The sequence below is a fragment of the Pagrus major genome, chromosome 15, assembly GCF_040436345.1.
Source record: "Pagrus major chromosome 15, Pma_NU_1.0".
Lineage (NCBI taxonomy): Eukaryota > Metazoa > Chordata > Actinopteri > Spariformes > Sparidae > Pagrus > Pagrus major.
Window position 1 is genome coordinate 1,507,812 of NC_133229.1, and position 20,281 is coordinate 1,528,092.

Consider the following 20,281-nt stretch of genomic DNA (forward strand, 5'->3'; position numbering starts at 1 on the left):
GGCGATCAACAACGCTTATCAAACAAAGCAAATTATAAATAAAGGCCTGTCTCTAACACAAGCCTGCTTCCATTGAGAAGAAATAAAGACTAGCTAACTAGGTCAGCTAGCTATGCTAACTTCCTGTGGCACACAGTGCGTAGGAGTGAATAGACTTAATGTTGACGCGCAGACGTAAACAAACTACGTAGAAACTAAATGTCCGATTTAACTTCTCGTATCCGGATGTCAAACCAGGTTCATGATGCACATTGAAACTTTTGTTTGCATCCATAAGATGTAAATTTTGTTATCTGTTCATGTGCTCATGATGTGGATTTGTTCATGTCTGTAAGACAAACCTATTTATGTCCACAATATGTAAACGTTGTTGTAAATGTTGTGATTTGTACGGAGGTTACCTCATTTGTTCATGAGCTGAAGTTTTATTGATCTGTTTATGTCCGGGAGGTTTCTGCATGTCAGTCAATTTGCGAATATATCAGGATGTGAAAAATACAAAACAACATGCACACAACAAAATACATCTCTGAAATAATAACTAATAAGTCTCAAAGTTCACCTTAACGACTTCTTTTTATTCAATCAAGAAAAATTCAGCCAATGAGGTGGGACGAGTCCAACTTTTCTCTGGTCAGTTTGCAATAATTCAGGAACTATCTAGAAATATTTGAGCTTCTTCAAACACGACAGAAAAATGCAGAACAGAAACATTTATAATAAACGCAGGTGAAATGATCTCACCTCATTGGCTGTTTTTGTAGCTTATTTTATTCTTGCATGTGAAAACGAGGTTTGGAAGCTCAAAACAGAAAATAAACAGTGTTTTTTGGCTCTATTTACCCATAATGCATTGCTGTATACAATAATTCAAACAACATCATTTAAAAACATCAACATATAAATCTTAGTTAAATAAATTGAGCATATAAAGAAAAAAACATTTACATTTTTTCATATTGTGACAAAGTGAACAAAGTGTTAAATCAAACAGTGAATTCTGGTCGTGAAAGATCTGCGAAATGTGCAAAAATGTTAAAATAAATGAAAACTACATTTGTTCAACATCTTTTCACCAACATCACTCACAGCACAATGAATCATAAAACCTCTGTTACACTGTCGCTGCCTTCTTCTTCTTCTTCTCCTTCTTCTTCTTCTTCTTCTTCTTCCTCTGAATGTTCAGGACGAATGTGCAAAGACACGAAAACTTGAGTAAAAAATGTTGTCAACATTGTGACGTGACAGAAAACAGATGAGTTCATGTGATTATTTAAAGTTACAGTAACGATCAACACAAAACGTGACTGTGAATTAAGATATTTTACTGATAAATCAGCTGATCGTTGATCAATATGAAGACAGCTCCTCTTGTCATCCATATTTCAAAAAAAGTTCATAATGTTTTAAATAGAAGTGCATATTTTATTAGACAGTTAATTTAACTTTAAAATGTTGGTTTACATGTTTAGTTTGATAAATCAGATTTATTCTTATGCTCATAAACTATTAGTGCAGTTATTGATTAACGCTTCAGCACTGTTAGCGTGTGATAAATATTTGACAGTTTGATCTGCGATCTGACAGATTACAGTTTGAGTAACATGTATGTATGTAACTAGAGTTTGATCAGCAGATATTAGCTTGTTGTAGATACCAGAGCTGATCACACAGACTCGTGACGACGGCTCAGAAAAGCTTTAAAAACACCTCAGAAAAGTTTTTTTTTTAACTAAACTGCAGCCGGGCCAGTCCACACCGAGACATCGGCTGTAAAGTGACGACTGTAAAGCTGAACATATTTCAACGTAAGGACGAGCGCCCTCAGGCGGCACCATCGGAAAACACCGGCGCTGTTGGCGTTGTGTCTCTGTGTGATCCGCCTCTTACAGATGTTGGCGTTTACGTCAAGAGAAAGCGATGTCAGTTCAGAGCGCTACAGTCTGCTAATCTAATTACAAATGTTAGAAAATGATTTATTATCTCATTTCAGGCCCTTACAACTCATCATTATCGTCTTCATTTCATTGTGTTTGTGTGGCGCACTTCACTTTGCGTAACGTAACACCACAACATGTTAAGGCTCTTCTAGCTGCTCCAGATGTTTTCAGACCAAATGGATCAAATTCTGATGTCAAACTGGTTTCACAGCCCGGCGCCGTTCCTGAGAGCTTGGCTTTGAATCAGTTTAATAAAGTGGCCAAAATGTGTAACGAGAACTTGTTGAGACACACACGGCCGCAGAAAGACTTTTTCTCATAAGCTTACATTGTTAAAAAAGCAGCTTTAAAATGGTGGATACGTTTTTCTGAGCGTCGTTTTGATCAGGATTTGATCCATTTGGTCTGAAAATAAAGTCGAGAAGATTAATTTGTCCTCTTTTAAGTTAGCGGAGGGCTAAACTTGACGTTAGCCGCTCGCTCTGTGGGCCACTGAGAAACCTTCACGGGGTGAGCGGCTCCGTCTTTAACGCTGGATCCAGATTTCACCTAATACATCCGAAACGTCCCTTTTAAAATTATTCGTTAGTAATTTTTAGGCTTCTTATCAAAACTGCTTATTTTATGCCGTTGTGAAAAAACATTATATGAACCAAAGTATTTATATTTGATTCTTTAAAATTCTATGAATCAACGTCAGTACTCAGATATCCAGCATCAGTCAGGTATTAAAAGTGCAAATTAAATTCATAATCTGCGGTAAAACGCAGCACAAAAACACAACTGAGGGCTTCGGTGGGTCCTGCTTCATTACCTGATCATGTAAACGGTCCCTGTGTTTCTACATCCACACAGCAAACTGGGGCCAGGAAGGTTTCCTGCAAATGAAAACTACATATTGCACAGAGAGTACGAAGTGTTCAGAGGCCCAACAGCTGATATTTGTCCCGAAGCAGGTGAATCTAGTCATGCGTTTAGTTCTGTTACGTGTCAGACAAAACATTTTCTTTGTTATCGACGTTATTGCTTATTCTTTCTTTGTGGTGTAAAACATTAAACTCCCTGATTTTTTGTTGTAGCTCGACAATTGTCACTGTTAATGTTTGAACATATCAACAGTGAGCGGGGAGGACAGTTCAGGACGGATATACGAGGCTACTGCAAAATCAGAGACAGTTACAATTATAAGATCTTTTAACAGAAACAAGAAGACAGCAAATAAAACAGGTTATACATTTTAAGCTCTTAATAATCAGTGTTCATTTTCGCTGTATCCTTAAAAAGCAGTAGGAAACATAGTGCTCTTCAGTGCCTTCATGTTTCATCATATTCAAAAAGTTTCGGGTTATAAATGTTGACATCTTTGTTTGGAAAAAATGTGACTTTAAATGACAAACTGTCTTTTCAAACCCCAAATATCTTCCAAAAAGCTCATTGGGTAAAAACTTGTCTTTGAAATGATCAGAGAGGCTTTTCGCTTCACTTTCAGCAGAAAAAGACAAAGAAGAGAAACGTGCAGCACCATCAGAGAAGGTGAAGGGAGTGCCTCTCCATTAAAATTGCATTTACTCAAATTAAATGTGACATCTGTCACAAAAAGAGACTTTGTGGAGTAAAATGGGCAGCAGAAGTGAAAGGGCGTAGTGCACTGCGGAGGATTAAAGTCATTAAACCTCCTGGGAAGAACTGTATCGCTGGTTTCAAAATAATCCACATCCACTCTTTAAATGTTCACGTGCATCCCACCGTCCCTGGATTAAAAGATCAAAAACAGAATTAAAACTCCCAAATTATTCATCTGCTTCTTTTGTGCGTCAGCATGCTGAAAAACGCTGCTACTTTCATTGAGAAAATTCAATAATCCATAAATATTTGTATGAAAAAAATCCTCATCAAGGTGTCTCGGACTCGTCATCTTCCTCGGGTGATGTCGGCGAGGTGGGTGTGTCGTCCTCATCTGCTGCCACAGTTGCCGCGGGCGACACAGCCACCACCACTGTCGGTGTCATCTTCTCGTAGGTCCTCCTGCGCTGACGCCGCAGCGTCTGGCTTTGCAGCTCCTTCACCTCCTGCAGGACCTCCTGTGCCTCCTTCCACGATGACATGGCCTCCTCCAGCAGGCGCTCCGCCTCAATGCGCTTGCTCTCCACCTCCAGGTCCTCCTCAGACAGCAGGGAGGGAGGCGAGGAGGGTGGAGACAGACGGTGTTTGTCGGGGGTTTTGGGCTGCGAGGACTCAAAGGATCCAGAAAGACTCGGGGAGTTCTTCTGACTCGAGCAGGGCGACTCCTTGCTGCTCCCCTGACGAGGGGAGTCTGTCTCGCTGCCTCGTGGTGAATCAGATCCTTTAGCCTGAGAGGAGTCAGAACCTCTGACACATGGAGGAGAATCAGGTGACTTCTGTACAGGAGAGTCATCCTTGTTGGGACAGGAGGAGCTTGACGATCCTCTGAGTTTTGGTGAACGGACTTTGTTGGAGCTCCGAGGAGAGTCAGCAGTGGTCAGACGAGGTGAATCTTTCAGTCGAGGAGAGTCGTTTCCTTTAGCGGCAGGTGAATGGGATCCTCTGGAGCGAGGTGAGTCGGTCCCTTTGGAGCGATTCTTCTTGGCTTTGGATCGAGGAGACTCCCTCCCTCTCAGACGAGGAGAGTCTTTCCCCCGGAGGCGAGGGGAGTCACTGCTCCTGCTCCTTGTAGATCCAGACGACCTGCTGAGGAGGACAACAAACATCAGTCAAACACTGATCCTGTTTGGCTTCACAGCACAAATTTAAAATATTGTTTAGTTAATTTGTTTGTGCAACCCTTAAGGACCATTTCTTAGTGGAAATAATAAAACCAACCTGGAGTGAGGAGAGTCGGAGCCCCTGAGATGATGGAGGCGAGGGGAGTCCACACCCTTCAGGTAAGGTGAGCTGCCTCCTCGTTCTCTCTCTGCTTTGGCCTTCTGCAGCTCCTGTCAGTCACATCAAACAACATTAGTCTTCATCATATCCCAATTTTACATTAGATTTCCATTTCAAACCAATCAGATGAAGCAACCAGACCTGCAGTCTCATCTCCTCCAGCAGCTCCTGAGCTCTCTGCATCCTCTGGGCAATGAGGCTCTGCAGCTGACCGACCGGCTGGACTGAAGCTCCGCCCCCTGCTTCCTCTTCAGTTGGACAGCGACGCAGAGCGGAGCGCAATTCAGAACGAATCATCGCCGGTCTGACGAAGGGAAGGAAGAACAGGTTAAGGACATGAATTGATAAATGGACTGTACTCGTAAAGAGCTCTTCTAGTCTTAGCAACCACTCAAAGAGGTTTTTTACACAAGTCAGCATTCACACATTAACACGCTGGTTGCACGGGCTACCATGCAAGGATGATAATCATTCATACGCAGTCACACACCGGTTGCAAATTGGGGTTCAGTATCCTCCCCAAGAACACTTTGACATGTAGCTTGCAGAGGCCTGGGATTGAATCACCACTCTACCTCCACAGCCACAGCGTTGCACACCATGTCAACCCCCTCATGGCATTCAACAGCATTCCCTGCTGACAGTGTGGCCTGCGTCACCACAAAACCTGGTCAGGAATTACCCAAAAAATGTAATAAGGAGCTCAAGGAAACCTGGCCTCTGAATTCCCCACATCCCAATTCCATCGAGCATCCATGGGATGTGCCTGAAGAAGTCCGATCCATAGAGGGCCAACCCTGCAACCCACAGGACACCTGGAGTTCCTGTGTCCATGCCTTGACCGGTCAGAGGCCGTACATGGTGGGGGCTCCATGGATCTGACTTGGGCGGTATGCCCAAAGGATGCTCAATCAGATTGGGATCTGGAGGGAATCATGTTTCTTGGGCCGTTCCCGAGCAGTTTTTCCAGTGTCGTAGGATGCTGGGAGGGCCTTTACCATGAGGGGTTGTACTTGTTCTGTGGTGTCTGGGTGGGTGGTGCAATCAAGTGGCATCCAAATGAATACCTGGCCCCAAGGCGTCTCAGCAGAACACTGCATCATAAAGAGATCAGTGTCAACCTGTCAGTCCTTTTAATGATGTGGCTGATGACAGTCTGGTCCATCTTATCCTCACTCAAGAACAACATCCAGGGATGCTTAAACCTCTTTACAAGTGGATTAATGCAAAATCAGCAGTGATGCCAACATTGTAGACTGGAATTCATCAGCCACAATCTACAATCCAACCTTTTAGTAGTCCCCAAACATGTGAGATTATGGATGCAAGTGGCCTTAATGGGTTTCCTTTGCAGGATGTCTCAGCTCAGCCTTAGAAACAGGGAAGGAGCTGGGACATCAAGAAGGAGAGTGGAGTAGAACTACTACTCAATGGTTGTGTACATATATGATCAGGATGACTCCTGGATGCCTTCCTTGAAAGGTTTTCCAGGCATATCCAACCTGGTGGAGACCCCAGACAGATCCAGAACACACAGCAGGGATCGTATCCCCCATCTAGTCTGGTAATATCATGGAATCACCCAGAAGAAACAGGAGGACATAACTAGGAAAATGGACATCTGGGCAACCCTGCTTGGCCTGCTGTGACCACAGTCCAGACTCAGATAAAACATGGACAATGAAAGGATGGATAGACCGATAGTCCATTAAACCTTTATATTTCTTGTCCATCAAGTGAATCCCAAAATGCTCCAGCAGTGAACGTTTTAAAAACTCTGCTCATACAAGTATTGCCTCAGGACGAATAATAAAGGTGACTGCACGTTGTTCGAAGTGGATTTGTTTCACAAGCTTCCCCTGAGAACTTGATTTGATTTGAGTTGTTAAAATTTGTTCTACTATCAGGTGTTGGCCTACCTGGAGGAGAGGACTTCATCCATGGAGGCACAGCGACTCCGGCCCTGCATGCTGAACCTCTTCCCTGGCTGCGGCGTTCGAGACTGTGCCTGAAGGACCTGAAAGGTAAGACCAAGGAAATGTTGTCTATCAACGACTGACTGCCAATGCACCAGTGTGTTTTTGGTCTTACACCGAGTTCTCTTGATCACACACAGAAAAAGATCCGAGTTCTTGTTGTTGCTTCTGATGCTTCTAGTATTTTGGTCACTAAACCCGACGCTCCCTCATGGTTTTCATGTTGCGTGTACAGATACCAGCTGAGGCTGGGTAAGAGATGAAATGAAGCAAAACTATCTGCAAATTTTTCTTTTTTTTATCTGTTCTAAATAAACCTTATATTTTTCAAGTTTTTAATACTCTTTTCAATATGTGAGTGAACAAATCTGCTTTATGCAATGCTGTTTATTATTATTGCAACAATCCAAAACAACAGAAACTGTCCAGAATATTCTCTAGAATAACCTCAAAGGTTCTGCACGCTCAAAATGTATGCCGAAAGTATAACATGACAAACTGAAACCCAGTCTGAGTCAGTCCCAAAATGAGCAATGTTTGAAGCTATGATCTACAAGGATCAGGATGATTAAGTTTCCTAACCTGCACTTGCTGGGTCTTTGGGACCTTGGAGGCCTCCAGGCTCGAGTGTTTGCCCCAGGACCGCTCACTCCCCCTGGGCAGACTGCCGGTCTTCACCTTGGGTTCCTTGGAGGTCATTCGGAGTTTTGACACATCGGTGTCGGCTCGCTGACGAACTCCGACCCCCTGAGATCCGACCATCGCTACCTGTCCACATGATCCCCCCCTCTGCAGGTCGACCTGGAAGCTGCTCTCCCAGGAGTCGCAATCGTAGTCCGGAGAGAAACCATCCTCTTCAGCGACCAGGTCAAGGGTCAGCATGCCATGGGAAGACGTGGACGCCTGGGGGGAATGATCACAAACAACGTGATTTTAGTAAAGATAATGTTTATAGTGTCAAATATATATAAAAATAATAATAAAAGATGTTAGTACCACGGCCATGAGGTGTCCTCTGGTTGGTAGCCGGCGGCCATGAGGGATCTTCGCCCGGTCTCTGGTGGGATGAACCAGCGCACTGTCCTCCTCGATGGTCACCTGGACAAACAAACAAACTGACTCTACGTCTTCTGAAACATCCAGGAGGGTTTAATAACACATTAAATCACAGAACCCATCCAAAACTGAACTTCAGCCTCAAGGTATAAACTGAATATCATTCATTATCAAAACTGTGTCGTAGCTAACTACAACCTAGATTGTCTAATTTAATAACGTCAGTAAATATTTATTTACATTTTACAGAGGTGATTAATCCTAGTCATCAAGTTTTACTACAAAGGTAAACCAACCACCCATACCTCGTCTAAAATGCGGTTCTTGGCCTTGATGATTGCCACGTTGAGGGCGTTTACCCATGATTCCTTCTCCTCAGGACTCACCGCCAGAAACACGAGGTTGGGAACCTGCAAAAAGAACAAAACTTTGCTCTGTTTGGTTTTCGACAAACTGTGGATACAGAATGTTTGACCTGTCTGGGCTGTTCGAACCTTTGAGGGTCAAGCAGATCTTCTGCAATGATTTTAAACCCAGACGCTTAACGTCATAAAAGTTGTTATGTAACTGTAATAAAATTAAAGTAGCTAGCTAGTGTTACTACACAGCTATAGATGGTGTCACTAGTGTAGCTAAAGGAGTTAAAATTCTCTGGTATAGCTAGATTAATAAAGCTAATGTAAATAAAGTGTGTAAATACTGTGTCAATATGTAGCTGGTGTAATTACAGTTCTTTAGCGTAGCTCGTGTGGCTAATGTTTAGTATAGCAACTGTGATTAAGGTTTTTTGGTGTAGCTGCTCTGAAGAAGCTACCGTACATAAAAGTGTTTAATGTAACCACAGCTGTTTTGAAAAGTTTACTGTAGTCACTGAGCTACATTGTGCAGTTTTCATGTTTAGTGTAGCTAACAGACGTTTATTAAGCTCTGTAAAGTGTTGCTCATGTTGTGTGTGATGATGTTAACGTCTTGTTTCCACGCAGATCTGTTTGTGTGTGAGTCAACTCAAAGTCCGTTCTGTCCTCTGGAAACTCAGATCTGCTTTTCCTGCCTTGAACATGATCGAAGGGTTTGTTTTGCACACTGTGTAATGGTTCAACAACACAACTGACAACTGAAAGAATAAAAAGAGACGAGACACCTCAGAGCTGCAGTTAAATATAAGAAGTCACCAGTCATTGGTAAAACAAACTGTTAGCTTAGCATCAAAATCTGTGCAGATTTAATCAGGAACAGTTTCCTGTTTCAGTGTCAAGTCATTAACAGACGAGTTGCTTTAACAAACTGGTTCTTAAAGCTCAACATAAATATAAGTTAGTTGTAGTGTTGTATTATTAGAGCTGGGCGACAGAATATCAGCTGATATTAACATAAACTAACCAAACCCGGTTTAAACCGGTTCAGTCTGACCACCTGACGGAGACAGAGGACGAGGAGACGCTGCACGATTTATCTCAGAGTCTCAGAAATCTGCATGTTACACATCAACAGACTGGATCCGTGTTCTGTTCTCCTCTCGGGCCTGAACGTCTGCGATGAACTGCAGCAGAGGGAGAGACAGCGAGCCGGGCCGACATGTGAAAGTGTTCGGACTCTGCAGGGATTATTCTGCTGCAGCTCGTCCTCTGACGGACTAATGGGATTCTGAGGATTAAACCTTTTCAGAGGAGAAGAAAAAAACAACACGGCTCAGCCAATCACAGCTGCCGAGGCTGAGTGGGTGAAATACAGACTAATCCACCAATCCTGAGATGGACGTGGGAGGAGAATCCACCAATGACATGACGGCGTGAGTCGGGCGGGGCAGAGTAATCTCTGAGCTCAGAGGACGGACACGAGAGAGACACGGGGGGGGGGGGAGAGGACAAACACTGAAGACAGACTGAGACACTGAAGACAGACAAACACTGAAGACAGACTGAGACACTGAAGACAGACTGAGACATTTGAACTGACTGAGACAAGAGGAAGAACAATATTTTCTCTGCAGTAGAAAAAGAAAGTACCTCATGTGTATTTAAGTAGTAATGAGTAAATGTACCTAATTACCTTCCACCATGCTAATGTGCAAACATGCTAAACTAAGATGGTAAACATTAGCATGACCACGTCAACATGTTAGCATGCTGACATTAGCATTTAGCTCCACTGTGTCTGAGTGCAGCCTCAGGGCTGTTAGCGTGACGTTAGCCTCTCAGGACAGTGATGGAGTAACTAAGTATATCTGCTCAAGCACTGTACTTAAGTACAATTTTGAGGTACTTTTACTTTACTCAAGTATTTCTACTTTCTGCGAGGACTCTTTATATAACTGCTCCACTAACATTCAGAGGAAATGTACTTTTTACTTCATTGTAATTGTAGTCGGATACTTTGCAGATTCACTTTAAGTACATTCTGGTACTAATACTTTTGTACTTTTACTTGAGTAAAAGATCTGAGTACTTCCTCCGTCAGTACTCAGAGACAAGTCGCTCCTGATGAAAACTCAGATCATTTCATTCTGGTTTCTTTACATGTTTGGAGTAACAATAGAAAAAGTATTCAGATTGTGTACTTCAAATGAAGTACTAATACCACACTGTGAAAATACTCCACTACAAGTAAAAGTATGTCAGTGTTTCCTGCTACATTATACTTCCACTACATTTATTTGATTACTTTAGTTACTAGTTACTTCACAGATTACTTCCTGTATCAGAGGAACATTTTTAAATTACTTTATTTACTTTTTCTTGTACTTTGATACTTAAGTACATTTAATATCAGATACTTTAATTACCAAAGTAATGTTTGAACATGAGTTTGACTTTTTGTGTCCGTGAACTATGACATCATCTCCTCCCTCAGGTAATGCTGCATTCCAGTTACATGGGAGACCGCTCGCCCGAGTCGCTCTTACGCGAGAACGTGACGTCACTTCCTGGCTTGTAGCACAAATAGCGTTCCCGTTTGTCTCGCCACACGACGAGTCGGAAGAACACGGACGCCATCAGGGAAGTAGCAGGCTAGTCATTGTTATTGTTATTGTTAGCTACATTAGCCTCTTTAGCAAACCAGCTCGAAAACAAAACTTTACATTGTATTGCACGCACAGCAAGACCGTGCAATGCATAAATTGGTGACCGGATTAAAGCAGCAATGTAATCAAATGTGTAGGAGCATTTAAAATCGACATTAAAACGACCAACTTGGTACAAATACAAAGAAAATACATCAATTACGGGCGCAGCCATCTTTGTTTGACGAGTCGTTTGTCTATCCTCGCTCAACTCGGTGTACTCGCAGGAGCACCGAGTCGGACAGTGGATATTCCGACCAAAAGGGGGCGTGCCTCGTGAAATGTCGCGAGACGGCTGCGAGATTTCCCACTTCGCAACTCGGGCGAGTGGTCTCCCATGTAACTGGAATGCAGCACGACTCCAGGTGATCCAGGTGTGTTTTGGACTCACAGTGTTTCCGGGTCGTCTGCAGCGCAGCACAGTGAAGCGACTGTGGTTCTTCTTGCTGCGACTCTTTGCTTTCCTCAACTCCTCCGAACGCTCGTAGTCGGCCAGGTCGAACATCTCCTGAGCTTTACGCTCGTCTTTCACCTGCAGACACATAAAACATGTTTAAACATATAAATGTGTTATAATGTCTGATTTAAAGTGACACCTGACAGGCAGCCCGACCAATCAGAGAGCAGGATTCTCTGTGTCACAGATTTGATTTGACAGAAACGATCCGAGTGTCTCGTCCTCACTCACAAACACTGACATGCTCAGATTATAGACACACACACACACACACACAGAGACACACAGACACACACACACAGACACACACAGACACACACACAGAGACACACAGACACACACACACAGACACACACAGACACACAGACACAGACACACACACACGCACACTGATTTAAATCCAGATCAATGCCAATAAACAGCTGTGAAACCCATCGATCAGAGTGTGTGTGTGTCTTTGAATCCCTCTGGACTGAATCAGTGTGTGTTCACACTAACGAGGTCACACAGGGTCAGTGTGTGTGTGTGCGTGTGTGTGTGTGTGTGTGTGCGTGTGTGTGCGTGTGTGTGTGTGTGTGTGTCACGTGTAGCAGCTGGTGGTGTTGTACATTAGTCGATATCAGTGTGGATGTGATCAATACGTCCCCGAGCTGCAGACAGAACGTGTTTCTAGAACAACATGAGCTCTGAACACAAACAGCAGAAGAAGAAACGCTGATTTAAACCAGGAAGTGTTTGACCAGAGAAGAAGAAGAAGAGGAAGTTTCATCACGAGACATGAAGCTGTGGAGGCGTCGGTGTGTGAACAGTCGGTGTGTTATCAGAACCAGCTGAGTGAGGTTCTGCTGACAGACACATTAAAGTGAGACCGGATCAACAAGATCAACGCTCCACCAGACTCCTTTAATAAAAACAGTGATTCTAGCTGACAGAACACAGTGAACCCGTCCTCACAGACAGAATCATAATGAAGGTCGACCATGGAAGCAGCTTGTTACGGCCCATATCTATGTTTCATGTCAGGCGGCGACCTCTAGTGGCCAAAGTAATTATGACGGCAGCAAAGGAGGAAGTCAGGTGAAGTCAAACAAAGAGAGACGATACGGGAGGAAGACGTGATGGACAGTCGGGTCAGACAGGGACTTACGTCACGTAACTGAAGTTAAAGATTAACGTACTTATTCAAACTCAAACCAAACTGAAGATACGCTGAAGGTCCACTACACGTCTCTGATACGTCCTGATGTTCTGGAGACAGTGGACCTGAGGATGAGTTGATCCGCTCTCTGACACCTGAAAAGATGTTGAAGATGTTTCGACAGTTTTGCTGTCGGACAAGCCGCTATATCGTTTGACCAAATCCACCAGGCTCCTTTAATTAAAACAGGAATTTTACCGCAGCTGCCTCTTGTTTGTGTTGTTTGTGTTGTTTGTGTTGTTTGTGTTACTGTGTTCTTCACACAGTAACACAAACAGGTGACAGCAGAGGACAGACGTTAAAACAACCGGTCTCTCCAGGAAGTTGTGACGTTGTGATCCCAACAATTAACACAAACTGTGTGGTGAAATGATGAGAGACGGACAAACACCACAACACGATGAGAGACGGACAAACACCACAACACGATGAGAGACGGACAAACACCACAACACAATGAGAGACGGACAAACACCACAACATGTTTCAGCAAAGCTGCTGTGAAATCAGACGTTAGGCTCAGACGGAGACAGACAGCCGACGTCTCATGTTCGTGTTGCTGACCAATCGGAGCTCAGATAACTTTTCACCTGTAAACATGGTGAAATGAGGAGGATCACACACACACACACGTCTCTCAGCTGAGTCACTATAAGAATCTATAATCTATAATCTGCGATCTATAATCTATGATCTATAATCTGTGATCTATAATGTGCCACAGAGACGATGTGAACAGAAACATCCTGCAGGCTGAACTCGACAAAGAGACGACTGAAGGAGAAACAGACTTAAAGTCCATGACCCCACAGAGCCTCCCTCCGGCTGCTGCTGCTGCTGCTGATGATGATGATGATGATGATGAGGAGGAGGAGGGTCATAATTACAGGACACACACACACACACACACACACACAGGAGGCTAACATGAGTCATTACTGTGCTGCTCAGCTCCTCCAGAGGAACAACAGAAATAAATGAAGCGCTGCTGAAACTCAGTGAAGTGAAAACAGAGCGAGGCTCTAAATAAAGAGGAGAAACTGATTCACTGAGACGCACGAGAACAATCAGCTCATCTCTCCGTGTTCATGTGAGGCTGAACGTGATGATCTGACGTCTGAACATCAGCCTGACTCACGTTTATGTAACGTCCTGATCACACAGAGACGAGATGCAATAATAAACAATATCAGCTGAACGATGAAGAGCTCGTCACTGATCCTTCATCAGTTCTCAGGGAACACTGAGCGGTTTCACATGAACTGAATCAGGCTCAGCCATCATCTCCTCCTGATGATATAAAGTCAGGCTCAGCCATCATCTCCTCCTGATGATATAAAGTCAGGCTCAGCCATCATCTCCTCCTGATGATATAAAGTCAGGTGAAGTCTCGTAGTCCACAGAACATTTCTGGAGCTTCACAGTAAAACAGAGTTGCAGCGTTCTGCTGAACAGCTGAAGCAGCTGGAGATGATTTGAACATCAGATGTCTCCATGCAGCTCGTCTGCTGTGATCACAGAGATCAACCTGATCTGAGGAGATGATGTTTAACCCTTCATTAACATGAAGTCTTCACTGGAGCTGCTGAGCTGCTACATGCTACAGCTGTGTTAGCTAACAGTGTTAGCGTGCATGTTTTAGTCTCCAGCTACGTCAGCTGTTCGATGTTTCACTGTGAACAAACGATTCATTAAACTTTCTCTCTGTCATCATCGTGTTCCTGCAGAACTCTGTGAGGTTAAAGGCAGAACTACAGTGTCTGTGTGACTCAGCAGAACATTCAGAGTGGACCGTTTCATCACAGCTGTTATATAAGACCCAGTCAGCCTGAACACTGCACACCTGCTGCACACCTGAGCTGTGAGGCGTTCAGGGACCTGCAACAATCTGGAATCTGTAACCTTTCTGTGTGTCACATTGATGTCACAGTGATGTCACAGTGATGTCACAGTGATGTCTCAGTGATGTCTCAGTGATGTCACAGTGATGTGAACATGTCGGTTTACGAGCATCTTAGTCAAAAATCAGATTCAGGTTCAGATCACAGAGAAAACATGCAGCTGGATGTGTGTGTGTGTGTGTGTGTGTGTGTGTGTGTGTGTGTCTGTGTGTGTGTGTGTGTGTGTGTGTGTGTGTCTGTGTGTGTGTGTCTGTGTGTGTGTGTGTGTGTGTGTGTGTGTGTGTGTCTGTGTGTGTGTGTGTGTGTGTGCGTGCGTGCGTGCGTGTGTGTCTGAGGTCACAGCAGAATAAAATCAGATAACATCTCTCTCTCTCTCCTGTTAACTCTAAATGTCTCTCGCCCGCTCGGCTCTCAGGACATTTAGTCTTTACAGAGAGATCAACGTGACATCACAGGTCCCGTGACATCACAGGTCCCGTGACATCACAGGTCCTGTGACCTCTCTGTCTGACTCAGCGATGTTCAGAACCGGCTCAGCATCATCAGAGCTGAACACTTCTTCCTCTCTACAGTTCAGACCTGCCGGGTGTCGGACCTGAATCTGAATGTGTTCTGTGAGGTGCTGTGATGTTCTGATCCAGACGACCTCCACATATCTTCTGTTTTTAAACTGATACGATGAAGTTGTGCTCCAACACGTGTTTATTTCCACATCGCGACTCAACCCGCAGAATAAACACTGGTTGTTCTGGGTTAGGGTTAGACGTGTACAGACGCGTACAGACGCGTACAGACGTGTGCAGACGTGTACAGACGTGTACAGACGTGTACAGACGTGTACAGACGCGTACAGACGTGAACAGACGTGTACAGACGTGTGCAGACGTGTACAGACGTGTACAGATGTGTACAGACGTGTACAGACGTGTGCAGATGTGTACAGACGTGTACAGACGTGTGCAGATGTGTACAGACGTGTACAGACGTGTGCAGACGTGTACAGACGTGTACAGATGTGTACAGACGTGTACAGACGTGTGCAGATGTGTACAGACGTGTACAGATGCGTACAGACGTGTTGCTCTGTGGTCTGCAGACAGATCAAATATCAGCTGTTTGCTGTGTATAAATGTGATGACTCCTCCTGCAGACACAGATCTCATCATCAGCTTCTTCTTCTTCTGCAGCTGCGGCCTGAAAACCAGAAACCTCCTCGTTCTGACACCAAACAGCTGCTGACACTCTGAGCCAACGGACCTGCCACAAATTTACCCACAATCCTCTCTGTGCTGTCCAACGCACTGACATCAGCACAGACCGGAGCTCAGCCAGTCTCTTCTCTGTTTGTCAGACAGAAGCCTCCTCAGCCTGTAGATGATCTGTAACATGCATTTCATGTATTTAATGTATATAAATCTGAAGGTCCTGACCTCCTTGTCGGAGATGTAGAGCCGGTCTCCTCTCAGGACCACGTAGCGGTTCCTCCACAGCTCTCTGAAGATCCCTCGGCCGCAGAACTTCCTGATCCAGCCCGCCTTCTCCGGCTGCTGGACGGCCTGCTGACCCGAGTCCTGAACGCCCTGAAACACCGGAAACACACCCGCAGACAGGGGTCAGAGAGAGACCACCTGGACCGAGACAACACCAGAACAACCAGGAGATAAAGATCCAATGAAGGGAGGACACGTGGAGAACAGAAATAAAGACGTTCAGGAAGAGTTACATCCAGACTGATGAGACTCTGTCCATGAGACGAAGGAGAGGGCGAAGAAGTACAGAGAGGAAGAGAAGAAGAAACGAAGGAAGGAGGAAGAAATGAGTGGAGGATAAGAAAAAACAAGAAGAAGAAGAAGAAGAAGAAGAAGAAGAAGAAGAAGAAGAAGAAGAAGAAGAAGAAGAAGAAGAAGGAGTGAACGAGGACCACAGAAACATGGAGTTGACGGCAGGATGAAGAGATGAAGACCATGAAGTGGACTGAGAGGTGAGGAAGAGGAGTCCAGAGTCGGTCAGTGTGACGTCGTCTCTGTCAGACTGACCTGCTTTCATTACGTAACACCAACGAAGAAGAAAACAGCTGGCGAGTTTAAAATGTGTGACGCAGGAAGTTCACAGAAGATTATTAAAGTATTAAGTACTTCAACATACTGAAGTAAAAGTACTTGTGAAGGTGGGATTACTTAAAGTACTCATGTTATATTTTATAGTATTTACTTATTAAAACGGCTGTGAAAGTACAAGTATTAGTTTGAGGTACTTTTACTTTACATGACTTTGTGCTTTGACTAAATATTGTACTCTTTACTCCATTACTTTTATCTGACAGCTTTAGTTACTCTACAGATTCATGCAAAGTGCAGCTGGTTGAATATATTGATTATATATTTGTCGTCACGTTGATGTTGGACTGAACCGACGTGGTGAAGGTGTCACTTTGTTGTTCAGTGAGCAAACTATCAATGTATTGATCTCACATCAATAAGGCGGAGTACCGCTCGGCTCAGCACTCGGACCTCTTCAGTTCTCAGTTTAAAGCTCGACGATGTTTCCGCTCGTTAAAACTCCACCGAGCTCGACTCTGATTATCTTCACACTTTAATGTATCCTGATACAGTTACTGATTACTTTTTACAAAGTAATCCAAGTATCACAATCTTTAAGTAATGTAACTTGATTACTTTCTGTTACTTTTGGACTTTAAAGAAAATGAATCTTAATATCGATCTCTTAAATATAATCCTGTTAACTGAATGTATCTGTAATCTGATTACATCTTTACTGTAACTTTACTAGAATACAGTTACCTTTTGTTGGATCCTGAGGACGGATGCAAACGTTAAGTCATTTCTTTAACTGACAGTCGGCCTTATCGATCGATTATTGATTAATAACATGAAATATGTTGAACATTATTTTAAAGAACAGATAATAAACATAAAGTTGTTTCATTTTAATGTGAAAATAATGATTTTAATGACGAGCGTCTGTCCGTCGCTGTTCAACAACACAGAGCAGACTAAAGAATAAAATGTGATAATGTCAGTTTGTGTGAAATTACTTTCTATGTTTTATTTGAAAAACAAGTTTTATTGTGAAACACGTTGTGAGTGTATTTGTGCTTCTGATCGTCAGTTAACACATTTTAAATAATTAAATTCTTAACGGTTATTAATCTTTAATCATTAACATCCCTGATCCTGATAATGTAATCCTGTTACATGTACTCAGTTACTCCCCGAGCCTGCTGTGTGGTATTGGTTCATTACAATCTAAACATTTATATTTCTTCTGAATCCAAACTGTAATAATAATAATAATAATAATAATAATCATCATCATCATCTCTGAGCCTCTTTAGACACGTTTCCTGTTTCATTTGATTAAATATTAAATTCAAAATAAAGTAATCTCCTATGAAACACCTGAACATTATATATAAACATATAAACATATATAAACATATATAAACATATAAACATATATAAACATAATATAAACATATAAACATATATAAACATATATAAACATATATAAACATATATAAACATAATATAAACATATAAACATATATAAACATATATAAACATATATAAACATATATAAACATATATAAACATAATATAAACATGATATAAACATATAAACATATATAAACATATATAAACATAATATAAACATATATAAATATAATATAAACATGATATAGGACACACTGTGACGTGCTGACATGAACACAGTAATAACCCTCATTAAAGGGACATTGCGCTGACGGGACCTGGTCTCAGGTCGGTTGGACTCAGTGTAACACATGAAGATGAAGATGAGACATTTTTAATCATCATCACAGGAACAGAGGTTCGGTCCTACCCGTCTGCCCGGGTGGCTCCTCTTCATCCTCCCTCCGCTCCGGTCCGCTCACAGGACAATCACACCGACGGGGAGGAGGTTCGGCCCGGCCCGGTGGTTCTGTGTCGGCTCGGTCCTGGTGGCGGGGCCCGTCAGTCCGTCCGCTTCTTCTTCTTCTTCAGCTCCGCGTCTGTTGTCTGAACCGCGGCAGCATCCTCCCGTGTGTGTGTGTGTGTGTGTGTGTGTGTGTGTGTGGAGGCAGATGCTCTCTCTCTCTCTCAGCAACACACGTGCACGCGCTCTCACACGCACAGTAGCCTACATTCCGGTAAATGGAGCCCGACAGCGCCACCTAGTGACACACACACGCACACACACACGCACACACACGCACACACACACACACACACAGCTCGAACAAAGAGTATCGATCACACGATGATCAACACTGTAAAAGATGGTGCGTTCAGGTGCAGTGGGACTGAACGATGATCAGGATTGATCTGACGTCATCAGAGTGGGCGTGGCCTGACTGTCTGCTGGAGCATAATGAAGCTCTGTAACCACAAATATAATGTTTTTATGGGATCAGATGTAAAGTCAACGTATTAATAATAATATTTATTTATGTTTTCAGCTCCTGTTAGTTTCCTCTGAGCTCGTCGTCTTGGTGCCGACTGTGTTCTGCTTCACTGGACAGAACTTTGTTCTGAACAAAGAAACTCTGAGGATCATTTATGACACGTGTTCATTAAAACGTTGTTGTTTACAGTCTAAAAACATGTTATTATCACAAACATTATTTAACTTTACTTGATATATATTGAATATTTATATACACGTTAATACGATGTAATCACAATACGATGTAATAACAATACGATGTAATAACAATGCGATGTAATCACAATACGATGTAACCTTCCAGGTCATCAGCAACAGTTTGAGTCGTCTGAAGACAGAAACATTTATTTAATATTTAAATGAAACAAGCAGCAGACAAACCAGACGTCTTCATTTGTTTATTTTAACTTAAACATTCACATTCAGACACATTAAAGGAACATTACGCCTCATCAACAGAGTCGCTGACTGACGGACATTCACTAGAATAAGCACACAAACAAACATGGCCGCCGCCTCAGACACACAGAGGGAATGTTGTTTTTTGTCTCCAACAAGCTCTTCAGCGTCTGTTTCCATGGCGACCACTTCCTCCTTGTGCTCTGTCGCCGCTGTGACCCGTCGCTGACATCACTTCCTCCAGGAAACTGAGAGAAGGAGAAAACATGGTAAAAACATCAAACTATTTACTCCATTACATTTATCTGACAGCTGTAGTTACTTTATACAGTAATACTTTTACACACGAACCATATGAAGTGTGTGTGTGTGTGTGTGTGTGTGTGTGTGTGTGTGTGTGTGTGTGTGTGTGTGTCACCTCTTGGTGTTGTGGATGCTGCTTCCTCCCAGGACGATGCGGACTCCAGGTGTGCTGCGGTTCAGGTTGTAGACAGTCAGAGCTTCTTCATACGTGGCTCCACCGATCATGAACACGATGATGTCCTGCGGCCTGAGAAACACAGACTCCATGTTTTCACTCAAAGACAGAAAGAAGTTCATGTAGAACATTTGCTGAATTTACAAGAAGGAACAAATAAGTCAGAATCAGTCAGAGACAGAGTTTCACACAGTTTATAAAGTGTCTCCAACTCAACAATTCACTAAACTGACACATTTGTTAAGGGAGTCTGGGGACAAAGAAGTCGCCTATACTGGTTACTGTTTAGTGTATCTGTAAAATGTGACATGTTTAGATCAATAAAATGTTTCTTCTTTCATAAATTGAGTGTAAATGGTGAAATCAGTGTAAACAGTGTGTTCAAACAGCTGCTAAATGTTGGCAGGTCAGACTTTAGCACTTTAGACACAGAAGCAGACAGGC

At 43.1% G+C, this 20,281-nt stretch overlaps 2 protein-coding genes across 3 annotated transcripts in view; both read right to left on the minus strand.

Annotated features, from left to right (window-relative positions):
* Positions 1-3,832: 3,832 nt before the first annotated feature.
* On the minus strand, positions 3,833-18,384 carry plekho1a (pleckstrin homology domain containing, family O member 1a). The gene is made up of 10 exons (XM_073481655.1): positions 18,358-18,384; positions 15,924-16,073; positions 11,329-11,469; positions 8,182-8,286; positions 7,817-7,918; positions 7,403-7,723; positions 6,764-6,861; positions 4,986-5,148; positions 4,782-4,894; positions 3,833-4,649 (listed from the first exon to the last, which is right to left on the minus strand). The coding sequence occupies exons 1-10, from the start codon at positions 18,382-18,384 to the stop codon at positions 3,833-3,835; spliced, it is 2,037 nt and encodes a 678-aa protein (XP_073337756.1).
* Positions 18,385-19,343: 959 nt separating this feature from the next.
* vps45 (vacuolar protein sorting 45 homolog) overlaps positions 19,344-20,281 on the minus strand; it is an 8,785-nt gene continuing 7,847 nt past the window's right edge. For both annotated transcript variants that reach the window (XM_073481657.1, XM_073481656.1), the window contains 2 exons: positions 19,778-19,909; positions 19,344-19,607 (listed from right to left, as the gene is read on the minus strand). In XM_073481657.1, the coding sequence (XP_073337758.1) occupies positions 19,523-19,607; positions 19,778-19,909 (217 nt within the window). In that variant the 3' untranslated portion in view covers positions 19,344-19,522. The remainder of the gene's footprint in view (positions 19,608-19,777; positions 19,910-20,281) is intronic.

Coding starts and splice junctions, on each gene's coding strand:
- plekho1a (XM_073481655.1), bottom strand. CDS start 18,384: ATGAAGAGGAGCCACCCGGGCAGACGG. Junction 11,470..15,923: donor TCTACATCTCCGACAAGGAG/GTCAGGACCTTC, acceptor ATGTGTCTGCAG/GTGAAAGACGAGCGTAAAGC. Junction 7,724..7,816: donor GAGGACACCTCATGGCCGTG/GTACTAACATCT, acceptor CATTCCCCCCAG/GCGTCCACGTCTTCCCATGG.